Here is an 11691-nt window from a genome sequence, read left to right on the forward strand (position 1 = left end):
CATTCTCCTGCCTCAGTCTCCCGAGTAGCTGGAACTACAGGCACCCGCCACCACGCCAGGCTAATTTTTTGTATTTTTAGTAGAGACGGGGTTTCACCTTGTTAGCCAGGATGGTCTCCATCTCCTGACCTCGTGATCCACCCGCCTCGGCCTCCCAAAGTGTTGGGATTACAGGCGTGAGCCACCGCGCCAGGCCCGTGCTCTTCTTCTTTGTAACTCCAGCACCCAACAGACTGCCTGACACATAAGAGATGTTCAAGCCATATTTGTAGAGTGAATGTCAACTGTATTAATTTAAGAAGAGCTGATGGTATTTCATCTTATGTCTTTCAAAGGCAGCACCATGGTGAAGTAGAAAGAACACAGATGTCAAATCAGTGTTTTTCAAAGTATAGTTTTGGGAACCACCTGCATCAGATCAAATGCAGATTCCTGGGCCGTAAACCAGATCTGTTGACTTCGCATCTCATGAAACGCTAAGTTTCATGGGGTCCAGAAATCTCCATTTTTAGCAAAATCTTTATGTGATTCTTATGTACATTCCTGCTAGAACCGTGGCACCCCTATCAGACAATCATCTGAGTGTGAGTCCCAGCTTTATTGTGTTTATTGTGTCAGTTATGTGAACTAAAGGGAGTCATACCCTCTCAGCAACTCAGTTTGCTCCCTTTTAAAATAGGGCTAAGAAAACTACCTCATAAATATGTAGTAAGCCGGCTGCAGTGGCTCAGGCCTTTAATCCCAACACATTGAGAGGCTGAGGAGGGAGGATTGCCTGAACCCAGGAGTTCGAGGCCAGCCTGGGCAATGTAGCAAGACACTGTCTACAAAAATTTTAAAAATTAGCTGAGCACGGTGGCGCATGGTGGCACATGGTGACGCAGGCCGGCACATGCCTGTGGTCCCAGCTACTCAGGAAATTGAGGTGGGAGGATCACTTGGCTGCAGTGAGCTGTGATCAAGCAACCACATTCCAGCCCAGATGACAGAGCAAGACACTGTCTCAAAAAAAAAAAAAAAAGTAATGAGGAATCAACAAGATAACACTGGTAGTTTCTTTATAAAGTGTTGTATAAAAGTTTTAATACTTGAGTTTTTCTAATAATAATGGCCTCTGGAATGCTTAGTATATACACACCAGTTGTTGTTCTACAGTTCTAATTGTATGTGTTAACTCATTTAACTCTCACAACAACCCTGAGAGATAGGTATCCTTAATATTTCTGTTTTGCAGATGAAGACACAGAGACAAAAGCTGTTTTCTGGCAAGTGGCTGAGACAAGATTTGAACTCAGCTTGCTCTTATGCCAGACCTCAGGCTCCTAACCACTCACCACTTTCTTCTTAAAGATAACATGCCATCCTTCCTTAGGCAATTAAGCACCAGCCACTTCAGTGGCAAAGTGAGGACATTTGGAAACTCTGGGGACACCATTGAAACTTTTTGAGGCAAAATAACTCCAAATAAAACCTAGGACTGAAAAACACTGAAGAAAGGAGAGAAACAATGACAGTCATGTTGGGCCATGTAGCTTTAACAGGATGCCTTGGTGAAGAATTAACTGTATCAGATTCTGGTCTCTCTGCAGTAGAAAAGTCTCATTTTCACCTCCCTTTCCTGAAACACACCTTCTTGATTCTGTAACACTTCTGTGCTTTGAAAACCAGAGCTAGTCTCTAATCTTAGATGACTGTTTTTATTTTGAATTTGGTATACTTCTTCTTCCTCCTTTCTAACTTCTAGACACTAATATATTTTTTTTCCATGAAGCATGAGCAAAGCCTGGAAGTGCAAGCCAAGCCCTCAGAAATGTGATAGCTGTTACCAAGGATTTGAGAGTAAGAATACAAAACCTAGAATCAAGATTTAAATGCTGCACTCTAGTATCTGAGATGGCACCCATCCACCTCAATGATGGAATCAACAAGGCATTAAGAAACCAGAGAATTTGTTCTGGGTTGCTTAACTGATGGACTAAACTTAAAAACCCTGTCACACCTCTAGGTTCTGTTTACCTGGCTCTGCTGAACACCGAGTGTAAAAGAACTTCTTTAACACTTCTGCTGTTGGGATGCCTGGACGTTTATGTTTAATTAAAATGTAATATGTGTCTCATATAGACATATACTGTTGACCTACTTTGTTCAAAAAAGGAAACATTAAAATGAGGTAGTTTCTTAAAGCCAGAGGAACAGCTATAATAATTTAAATGCTTCATGACCTATTCCACAAAGCCGTGGCAGGATCAATGTCTTCATTTCCTTGCCATCTCTGCTCCATGCAGAATTAGGAAGGCAATCACCTAAGGGTGAGGGTTTTGAATGGTCACTAGGACAAAGGAGGGTAGAAAAACTGCATGTGAGCTGGTAACATATGGTGCCCTTGGGAGGCCTATGGGTCTAGAAGAGAGGGGGGTGGCTTGCTGATTGCCAGCAGCTAATTACCAAATTATCAGAACTTTTGGGGAACCCTCGAATGCTAGCCTGATACATTCATTTTTCACTCATGAAAGAAACATCCAGAGGGTGGGGGATGGGCACCAAGAGCTTCAAATCAGCACCTCCAAAGGCCTGGGGCTGGTGGCTGGAGTTTGCTCTGCCACGGAGAGTCAGTCCACCCTTCTGCTTATTTCCTAACTCTTGGCCTGTTGAGTTCTTCACACTATCTGTCCACTGTCCACCAAGGGGCCTGGCCGTGGTTCCCTTTTCTTGGGCTATGTACTTTCAACCAGTTTTGAGCAGCCCCATTTCAGATTGGCCTTTTTATGTTTGATATAAAGAATAGTTGTTGGCCAATTTCATCTTTTCATCGCTGTTCTCTAGGCCTGAATCCAAGCAGTTTGTCAGATGCTCATTAACTCCCCCTTTGGCTCTTTCTAGTGTGTCTCCTAAGCTCATTGTGCCAAGAACTAACGCTTTCTTTTACACGATTCTCTTTCTCTGCTCCATCAGGGAGACAAATTACTTTCCAAAAGGGATCGCCAGGGATGGTTTAATGAGAATTTCTTTGGGGCTAGGCATGGAACGCAATGTAGTTAACATTCGGTGGACTTAATTGGACTTTTCTTTTCTGCCTCTTTTAAAAAAAATCTGAAGCTATCCTGTTAATCTCTCATTTGTAATCAATTGTGTTGACTAAACAAAAGTCTAGGTCGTCTTTTCTTCCTGTCCCAGACAATCCTTTGTTGCCTCTAAATGCCTCATTCTTGAGTGATCCTGGTCGCGTAGATGGGCCCGATTGTTGACAGTTCATTATTGCGCTTTTGTCCATTTAATCTTTCTTGCTGTGTTTTGCATGTGCATGCCTTAATGAGCTCCGTTGGCAATTAACATGTTTCTAGGAGCAAACTGGTTGCTCAGACGTTTGAGAGGGAAGTGCAGGGAAAAGGGCAACGCAGCTGCCTTGAGGTTGTTTATTTCCCAGCGTTTTCTCAAGACTCCTGTCCTCTCTTTGGCAGCCCCCCCACCCTCCCTCTTATCACCTCTTTCCCTCCCCCGGCCCACTCACCACCAGCACACCTGGACGCCTCACTGCTGTAACTCTTGGGCCTGGCTCAAGCAGCCCCCTACTCGCTTGTGAGCCAAACAGCAAAATGGGGACCATCTAGACCCACTTCTGCGGCTAAGGCAAGAACGAGCACAGTGCCCCCCAAAATGTGTCTGGGATGTTGGCAACTTTTCTGTGTCACTCTTTGCAGAGAGGAACCTCTAACCCGCCTAAGGCAATAGGACTGTACAATCTGTTATGTACGAGGCTGTGGCTTTGGAAGAAGGTTTTTTTTTTTTTTTTTTTTTTTTTTTTGAGTCTTGCTGGCAAGATTGCTGAAGTGTGAGCAGTCATGGACAGAACAAACATCTTGTAGGGGAAAAGATAATTGGAGTCTTTTTTGTGTCTGTGACAGGATTCCCCTCCCCCGCAATTTGATTTTTTAAAAATATTTTTTAAGGGCAGCCTCTTCAATTTAATCAAGGTTAGAATATTAATATGCAGCTGATGACTACCTTGTTTAAGTCATTTATTAATATTGTAAACTACAAGTCATGCAAACCGTTTAATTTTAAGAGAGAGAAAAATCAGAAAACAGAGCCTTTCACCCATCAATTCCGATGCATGGTGAATAACTAAGAAGGATGAATAGCTAAGATGGTTACTGAAAGGGCTTAGTGTTGGCTTTAGAACTTGTGCTGGCTGTGAAAGGTGTTTTGTAATTCAGGCAGAAGGTTCCCTTTCTCCTCGTACTACTTTTCAGGTGAAGGAATCCTTTCCTGAATCCCACACCTGAAGGAAGCCGACATCTTAAATCTGGGAGTGACTTCAAACTTGTGGAAAGTAGAACTAAGCCCTATAGATAACAGAGAACTCTGTTTATCTACAATTAGCGCCAGATGTGAAACAACACCTTCTCAGGTGAGAGCGATTGACAGAAGCTGGTGTGGAGGTTAAGTAACAATCAACTTATGAGGAAACAACCTCAAGGATGTTGAAGTGTGCAAGAAACTCTACTCAGTTATACCCCTGAGCTACAGTTAATGTTCCTCCCCCCACCACTGCAGAGATGAGCAGTCCATGCGAGAAATGCCTCCACCTCTACGCATGAGTTTTTTTATTATTTGCTGCCTAGTTTGCAAGCAAGCACGCCCCCACCCCTCTTCAGAATTGTAAGCCTGGAAGCAAATTTCTCCAGTTTTACGAGATGGGGGACCCTTCCAGTCTCCGTGAAAACTTCAAGGAATGTTCTCTCACTTGTAGGTTAGGAAGTTGTATCCCTGGGCGGTGGTGGGGAGGGCAGGCATTCCCTCTTTTATTTATCTTTCCTTCTTAAAGAGAACTTGACCCTGATTTCCACATGCAGGCCAACTTTTCCCATAACTTTTAAAAGAGAAGACTTTGCATTAAATTTTGTGGTATCTGTCCCTCACCCAAAGTTTTTGGAGCTATTTAAGAAAAAGGTGAGCTTGCCCTGGTCATTGTCTGGTCTTCAAGAACCACGTTTGCAAAGGATCCTCTCCAGAGGAAGGAAAAGATTTTGGTTGACATGGCTGTCATAGGGCACTGTCACAGAACACCCAAGATCTCCCATACATAATGGGGGGGAGAGCGCTAATAAAACACTATTGTACTATATGAGGACAAGGAAAGGGAGCTGACTCCTTAAACCGGCCTGCAATCTCCCTAGGGATAGATGTCTGGGAAAAGCAAGGCGATATTTTCATATCCTTAGCCGCCAAGTCCTCCTCGCCCATCCTGGGGTTTCCTGGGGTTTGTGGCATCCACCGAGATTTCGGAGTTAAATCTGCATATTCCTCTGGGTCCCAATCTCCCCTCAGCGAACTGCAGCCAGAACGAGCTAACATTTAAATTCCCCCTCGCTTCCTCTTCCCCCCTCCCCTGGCTGCGTCTTCCTAGACTTGAGGGGAGGAGGGGAGGAATACAAAAAAACGAGGACGCTCTCCTTTCAGGAAATGGAATTCTAATGTACGCGTTCCTATTTCTGAATCGGAGGTACTAAAAATACCCCCGCGACAGCCTGAGGAAGCTGTCGCCGTCCTCTGTGCAAACAAAATCGACAATTCTCCTTCCCCGCGCAATGGGTCCGCGAATTGGGCGGCGGGCGGGGACAGAACCGTTGGCTGACCGGGACAGAACCTCCACCCTGCCCCAGAGCGTCTTTCTCCGAGCCCCAACCCCAAGATTCTTCCTCCATTGAAGCTTAGGCCTCCTAAAACCCCCGGAGTTCGAATCCTTGCTCTACCAAGCCTGGTGACCCCAAGGCATGTCACATAGTTCGTCTCTGCCTCTATTTCTCCGTCTGTAGAGTGGGAATAATCACGCCCAGCTTGAGGGTTATAGTCACCGTTGGAGAGGATGTGTGTTAAGTTCCTGACATAGAGCAAGCCCCCGGGAGATGACAGGGTTTTCGCTCGTGGAAACCACTGGCACGCTCAGCACTGAGCGCCTACTGTATACCAGGTGTTTGGGAAACCCGCACTCGAATCACTTTCCGAGTTACTTGGGGGAGTGAGGGGGTGCCCTTTGCGTTAAGCATCTTTCCCTCCAGATAGTCGCCTCCCGCAGTGGAAATCCGCGTGGGGTCAGCTCCCAGTCATACTCGCCCCCTCAATGGGGAGGTTGCGTGGAAGCGCACTCCCGGGCCCCGCGCCGCACTTCCTCCTGGCGCTGGGGAACATTGTTCCAAAAGACGTGGGCTGAATCGCCGCGCGGATATTAAAAGTGTGTGTGGGGGGAGGCCCGGCGCGACGCGCCAGTAATCCGAGCTCTTGATTATCCAGATTCGGATCAAACGGGGCGGCGGCGGCCGGCCCCCTCCTGGGAATGATTAGATGATTAATGTAATGCTGTTTGAAGGGTCTCTGTTTTCTCTCTTAATTTGGGTCATTACTTAGAAAGCAAGCGTGAGATCATTTCATCAGCGTGCTCGGCGGCAGAGATAGCTATTCAGGAAATGGGCTAACGGAGCGGTAATCAGGACCCAGGAGGCGGCGGCGGCGGCGGCGGCGGCGGCTGCGGCAGCGAGCTCTGGGAGCCAGGGCGCGCCCTCCGGCGGCAGGGCTCTCGGCACCGGGAGGCCCGCCCCAGACCGAGAGCGCAGGCCAGTGAGCCCCGAGGCTCTGGCTGGGCTGGGGGACCCTTACCCTCCAGTTCTTGCCGCCACGGGAGATTGGGAGCGGTGGTTGCCCTCCTTAGGTCTCCGGGAGAAGGGGACGTGCCCAGAAGCGCTCCGGTGGGATAGGGCGTAGACCACTTACCCTCACGGGGCGTGGCGCTTTGCTCAAGGACGTTCCCAAAAGCTGCTCCCTAACACCCAGTCGCTTTTAACCCTTTTCTTTGAATTTGCTTACCCAAATAAGGCAACACCCAGAATCCCAAGCGTCTGAACAGTCACCAAATAAAAACTTGGCACCTGCTGTAGGCCGACGTAGGCCTGCTCGCCCTCACTCCTGGGGGCCTTAGCACACAAGCGCAGCAAGAACACCGGTTTGGCCTCAACCCTGGCCCCAGCACCCCAAAGTTGGTGCAGTTAGGAAGGAAATGCTATAAATGCCTAATTCCTTTTCGTTCTTTGGGGTTGCTGAGCTGACCTCGCCGCGAGGGGAGAGGGGGAAAAAAACGCGCACTAATGATTCTGTTTATTGAGTTATATACGTATATATTCCGTGTTCGCTTGTACAGGAGGATTTACATGGCTGTATAAAGATGGTTAGGGGCGCCGCGCTCTTCTGGGGCGCTCACGGTGACAGGCTGGGGTTAAAACTGGCTGCCCCAGGAGAAGCGGAGGCCTGGAATTAAATACGTTTCGGCGCACTGGATTTAAATAAGTTTCCTGAATATACAAAGGTGGGGGCCACGAGTTTGCTGCCAGTCATCGAGGAAACATTTAGCTTTCCAAAAATATGCTGGTTTCGATAAATAGATTTTAGCCTCTCTGCTATAGTTTTTTTTTTTTTTCTTTTAATTTTAGAAATAAGTTTATATGTGTGATCTGTTTTCAGGTGGTACAGGGAGGGAAGGGAGGGCAAGGCAGTAGCTCTCAGCTCTGCACTGTCCTAGTCAGGTCCTTTGCGGAGGGGGCAGCAGGGCCCACGCTGTCGTGGAGTTTGCGCACATGTTTCTTTAAGTCAAAGTTTCTGCAAAACCCTTTGCCGCAAGTGGCGCACGTGAAAGGCTTCTTGTCGTTGTGGGTGTGCATATGGAAGGTTAGGTTGTAGACCTGGTGGAAGGCCTTGTTGCAGATGGTACATTTGTACTGCTTCTCGCCGCTGTGGGTCAGCTTGTGGTTCTTGTAGTTCCCTACAAGAGATCAAGAACAAAAAACGTGGGGGTATGGAGTAGAATGGTGGGGAGGAAGAGGCGGGCGTCCCAGGGGCAGCCCAGGTGCCTGCTCAAAAAAGGCGACGCTTGGCTAGGCGGGCGCGACCTCTTTGAGTGCAGAAGTTGTCAAACTTCGTAAGCGTCAAGCCGGGTGCTCTCCCGACAAGACCGAGACTGAGTCCCGCAGAGCTGCTCTGCGCTCCTGCTCTGCGGGCCACAGAGGCTGGTGCAGCGTCCCTCCCGCAGCGCTCCGCCGGCCGGGAAACTTTTGCGTAGCCCAGAGACGCACCGACTCCTTCTCCTGGCTGATGCCTCGCTAGAAGAAATTCGCACGAACCCGGGCTTCGTCCTTTTTTTTTTTTTTCCTCTTCTTATTTTTAAAGTTACTTCTTTCTCGCCCCCCAACTATCACCTGGAGATCCAAAAGTGCCTTGGAAAATCCGAGCCGGGGCAAGGATCATACCGGTTTCCCCCAGTCTTAAATTGTTCCCGGGAGGGTTATTTTGCCTCCAATATTTTTTCATTTGAAAGGGAAGTCCCAGATACAAACGGAACCCTTTTCTATAGGGCAATACCATCTCCTTTTCCTACATCCCTTCCCTCTGTCTCCGTACTTCCTTCCCACCTCTCGAATTCGAGTCTCTCTGTGCACCCAGCCTGCATACAGCGTGGTCTACTAACCCCGCTAGGAGAGCTTCCCCCTACACCAGGCACAACCCGATTCTAAAGAAATGCTGCACCCGCGCCTGCAGCTTTCGCCTTCTCTCTCCAGATCCCTCTTTGCCTTCCTGCCAGCCAGCCGCGACCCAAGTCTTGAGGTGAGGTGAGAAGAGATGGCCTCGCCCGGCACGTTACCTTTTTGGTGAAAGCCTTTGCCGCAAAATTCGCAGACGAAGGGCTTGTAGCCCGCGTGGATGCGGATATGCGTGTTGAGCGTGGAGCTGCGGTTGAAGGCTTTGCCGCACTGGTTGCATTTATGCGGCTTTTCCTGCGGAGAGGGGCGAGCACACAGTAAGGCCAAGATCCTGGCCCAGAAGCCACCTCGGAAACACCTGGAAGGGACACCCCCTCCCCCCACTCAACCCTAGAGGGTAAGGGATAATCTTTGGCCATCCTATCCCCAGTGTTATCACTAAGATTCTGGGGGTTGCGCGAGGGCTGGGCCCGACCCCGGGGGCCACGTACCTGGGTGTGGATAATTTTGTGCCTGCAGAGCGTGCTGGCCTGGCGAAAGCCTTTGCCGCAGACTTTGCACACGAACGGTCTGGCTCCGGTGTGGACCGGCATGTGGCGGGTGAGGTTATAGTGAGCATTAAACACCTATGGGAAGACATGGGGGGCCTATGTGGTGCGTCTGTCCGAGGGCCTACAATCAGTCCCAGGGGGACCACAGCCTACCTCCCCCAACCAATACTCCCTTCAGAAACCAGAGCCTTTTTCAGTTTGGAAAGTGCTTCCCAAACTCCTGCTTACACCGATACTGTGTGACCGCTGACAAGGGCATCCCCATTTTACAGAATAGGAAACTGAGGCCCAACTAGGCTCCCAATTTGGGTAGTCAACTACTGGGGAGCTCCGCAGCTTGAAGAAGGGCATTCCAGGCTGCCCCAAGGAAGCCGCCGCCGCCGGTCACCCCTCCCGGCTCCCCGAACCCTGGGCCTCACCTTGCCGCACACCTCGCAGGTGAAGTTTTTGGGCTTGCCATCTGCGGAGCCCCCTGGCAGCTTGCTGTGGCCCTTGACGCCTCCGCGCTCGGCAGTCAGGGCCGAGTTCTCCTTCAGTACCTGCTCCAGTGGCGCCGGCAAGCGCTCCTTATGGGGATAGGGAGCCGGATGGGGGAACTTGTCCGCAGCCAAGCCGGCCAGCTTGGCGTTCTCCAGCAGAAAGAGCTTGGGGTGAGCAGCCAGGGCGGCGGGGGCCTGCGCATTGAGGAGGCCAGACGGGAAGAGGTGGCCGCTGAGGAGCTCAGACGGCGGGTACGCGGTCGAGTCCAGGTAGTTGAAGTAGTAGAGCGAGCCGCTGGCCGGCAGCCCCACAGCCTGGTTGATGACCTGCGGCTTGATGACCCTGCCCGCGGGCAGCGCAGACGGCGCCAGGCCCAGCTCGGCCTTGCAGCACACGCCACAGTTGGTTTTGCACAAGCCGCTGGCGCCGCACACTGGGGCCCCCCCGCCGCCGCCGCCGCCGCCGCCGCCTCCGCCGCCGCCCGCCCGGAGGCTGCTTTTCCAGAGCTCGGAGTAACTGAGCAGTGTCTTTGACGGCACCTCGTAGCCTAGGGGCTGGAGGGGGATCATACAGGGCAGCGGCGAGCAGAGGTTGAGCAGTTTCTTGCCCTGGCTGCCGTCCGCCTCTAGCGCTCCAGGCCGGGGCTCAAAGGGCGCGCGGGGCTCCGACGTCTTGGCCATGATGCGCTCGATGGAAAAGGCCAGTGTCTTGGAAGTGGCAGGCGACGCTCCGGCGCGCGGGCAGGCCGGGGGCACCATGGTCTCCAGGGAAGCCGAGCTTGCCATGGCGCGCGGAGCTGAGCCGAGCCAGGCTGGGCCAGGGCGCAGCCTCTCTCCTCTAAGTCTGCATTCCGGAAAAGGCAGGGGGGAAAACTGCAATTTAATAAGCACCTAGTCGGGCCCGGGTCACCCATTTGCATTCAAATGAACGAGGGCAAAACAAAGTGCACCCAAGGGTACCAAATTACCGCCCATTAACCCGGCGCGCAAAGGAACCCACCAGCCCCTGCCCTGGGACTTTGAAAAGGGGAAGAAGGGGGAGGGTTTACAAAAGAAAAGGGGGGGGCGGTGAGAAAAGAGTCTCAAATTAACCCCCCTGAGCCCTTCCCTGGACCCAGGCCTCTGCCACGCGTGCTGGGAGCTGGACAGTGAAGGGGCAAAGTTAAAGAGGACCGGAGAGCCACCTCGCATTTACCTCTTTCCCCCACCACCAAGGAGATGCGTTCCGAGCCATGCAGCGTGTCTCTTCTGTCACATTTTGATGGCAAACATCTTCCCCTCCGCGTGAGATCACTGTCTTTTACATTCAGCTGACATCACATGAAGTCACTTGAAGTGGAATGACATGGGCGGCGGCGCGGCTCCCGTAGCGGCCCCTGTGTTCCCCCGCTCCTGCCGGCCGCCGCCACCACCGCCCCTCAAACTTTAAAAGGAGGCAACTGGCGCCCGCGCTCCCCTCGGGAAAGTGCGAGCGGTTTGCGAATCGGGAAAGAGGGAAGAGACGGGAGGGGGAGGGGGAGGAATCGTGATGGTTTTGCCGGTGGAAGGAAAGGGGGGGGGACCCAAACCCAAACCTAGGCAGAGTTCCGTGCGTGATTCACAACTTTGGAGGCCTGCAGGTTTGGGGGACGCGGGGAGGGCGGAGGGTCCCGGACGCGGCGCCCCCAAAGGGCCCCTGGGTGTCAGTCTAGTAGCCGAAGTATCCCTTAGCCCTCCGCAGCCGAGCTGGGCATCGTGCTAATAAACTGCCATTTACCCACGGAACCGGCGCCAGCCCCGAACACGCGCAAATGATAATTACCTCATTAGGATGTGGCGCATGGACGCGGGCGCCGCGTTTGGAGGGGGGAACTTGTTAATGGGGAAATATTAATTTATGCAAAAGCAGTGAGCTCGCCTTGGCTGGCGTCGGAGGTCGGGAGAGAGCTCCTACTGCCTAACTACGACCCCGAAGCGTCACGGAGAGCAAGGCCGCGCGCAGGGATCTCGGGGGCATCCGCGCAGCGCAGGTGCGCCTCCGGCTTTATGGCCGGCTCTGAGTCTGAGGCTGGGGAAGACTAAACCAAGAGGTGGAAGACTTTTGGAGATCCTAATAGATCAGAATTGTTGATTTATGATCGGGTTTCTGAGGCAAAG

General features: G+C 51.5%; 1 protein-coding gene across 2 annotated transcripts; it reads right to left on the reverse strand.

Moving 5' to 3' along the window:
• Positions 1-4001: 4001 nt before the first annotated feature.
• Positions 4002-11024, reverse strand: FEZF2 (FEZ family zinc finger 2). Of its 2 annotated transcripts, none has more exons than XM_015446131.4 (5): positions 10751-11024; positions 9496-10399; positions 9017-9151; positions 8687-8819; positions 4002-7810 (listed from the first exon to the last, which is right to left on the reverse strand). In XM_015446131.4, the coding sequence occupies exons 2-5, from the start codon at positions 10339-10341 to the stop codon at positions 7551-7553; spliced, it is 1374 nt and encodes a 457-aa protein (XP_015301617.2). In that variant the 5' UTR covers positions 10342-10399; positions 10751-11024; the 3' UTR covers positions 4002-7550. The 2 variants fall into 2 exon arrangements, with proteins under 2 accessions (XP_015301617.2, XP_045240761.1); XM_045384826.3 differs by having other exon boundaries at positions 9496-10428.
• Between the last annotated feature and the right edge of the window lie 667 nt (positions 11025-11691).

The sequence above is a fragment of the Macaca fascicularis genome, chromosome 2 (genome assembly GCF_037993035.2).
Source record: "Macaca fascicularis isolate 582-1 chromosome 2, T2T-MFA8v1.1".
In the NCBI taxonomy this organism is placed as follows: domain Eukaryota; kingdom Metazoa; phylum Chordata; class Mammalia; order Primates; family Cercopithecidae; genus Macaca; species Macaca fascicularis.

What these genes read in the sequence shown, in the direction of transcription:
- FEZF2 (XM_045384826.3), bottom strand. Translation starts at nt 10,789, where the DNA reads ATGGCTCGGAACGCATCTCCTTGGTGGTGGGGGAAAGAG. An exon ending in CTTGGTGGTGGGGGAAAGAG is followed by an intron (nt 10,429 to 10,750) that starts GTAAATGCGAGG and finishes ATTAAATTGCAG; the next exon opens with TTTTCCCCCCTGCCTTTTCC. An exon ending in CAAAGGCTTTCACCAAAAAG is followed by an intron (nt 7,811 to 8,686) that starts GTAACGTGCCGG and finishes GATCTCTTGTAG; the next exon opens with GGAACTACAAGAACCACAAG.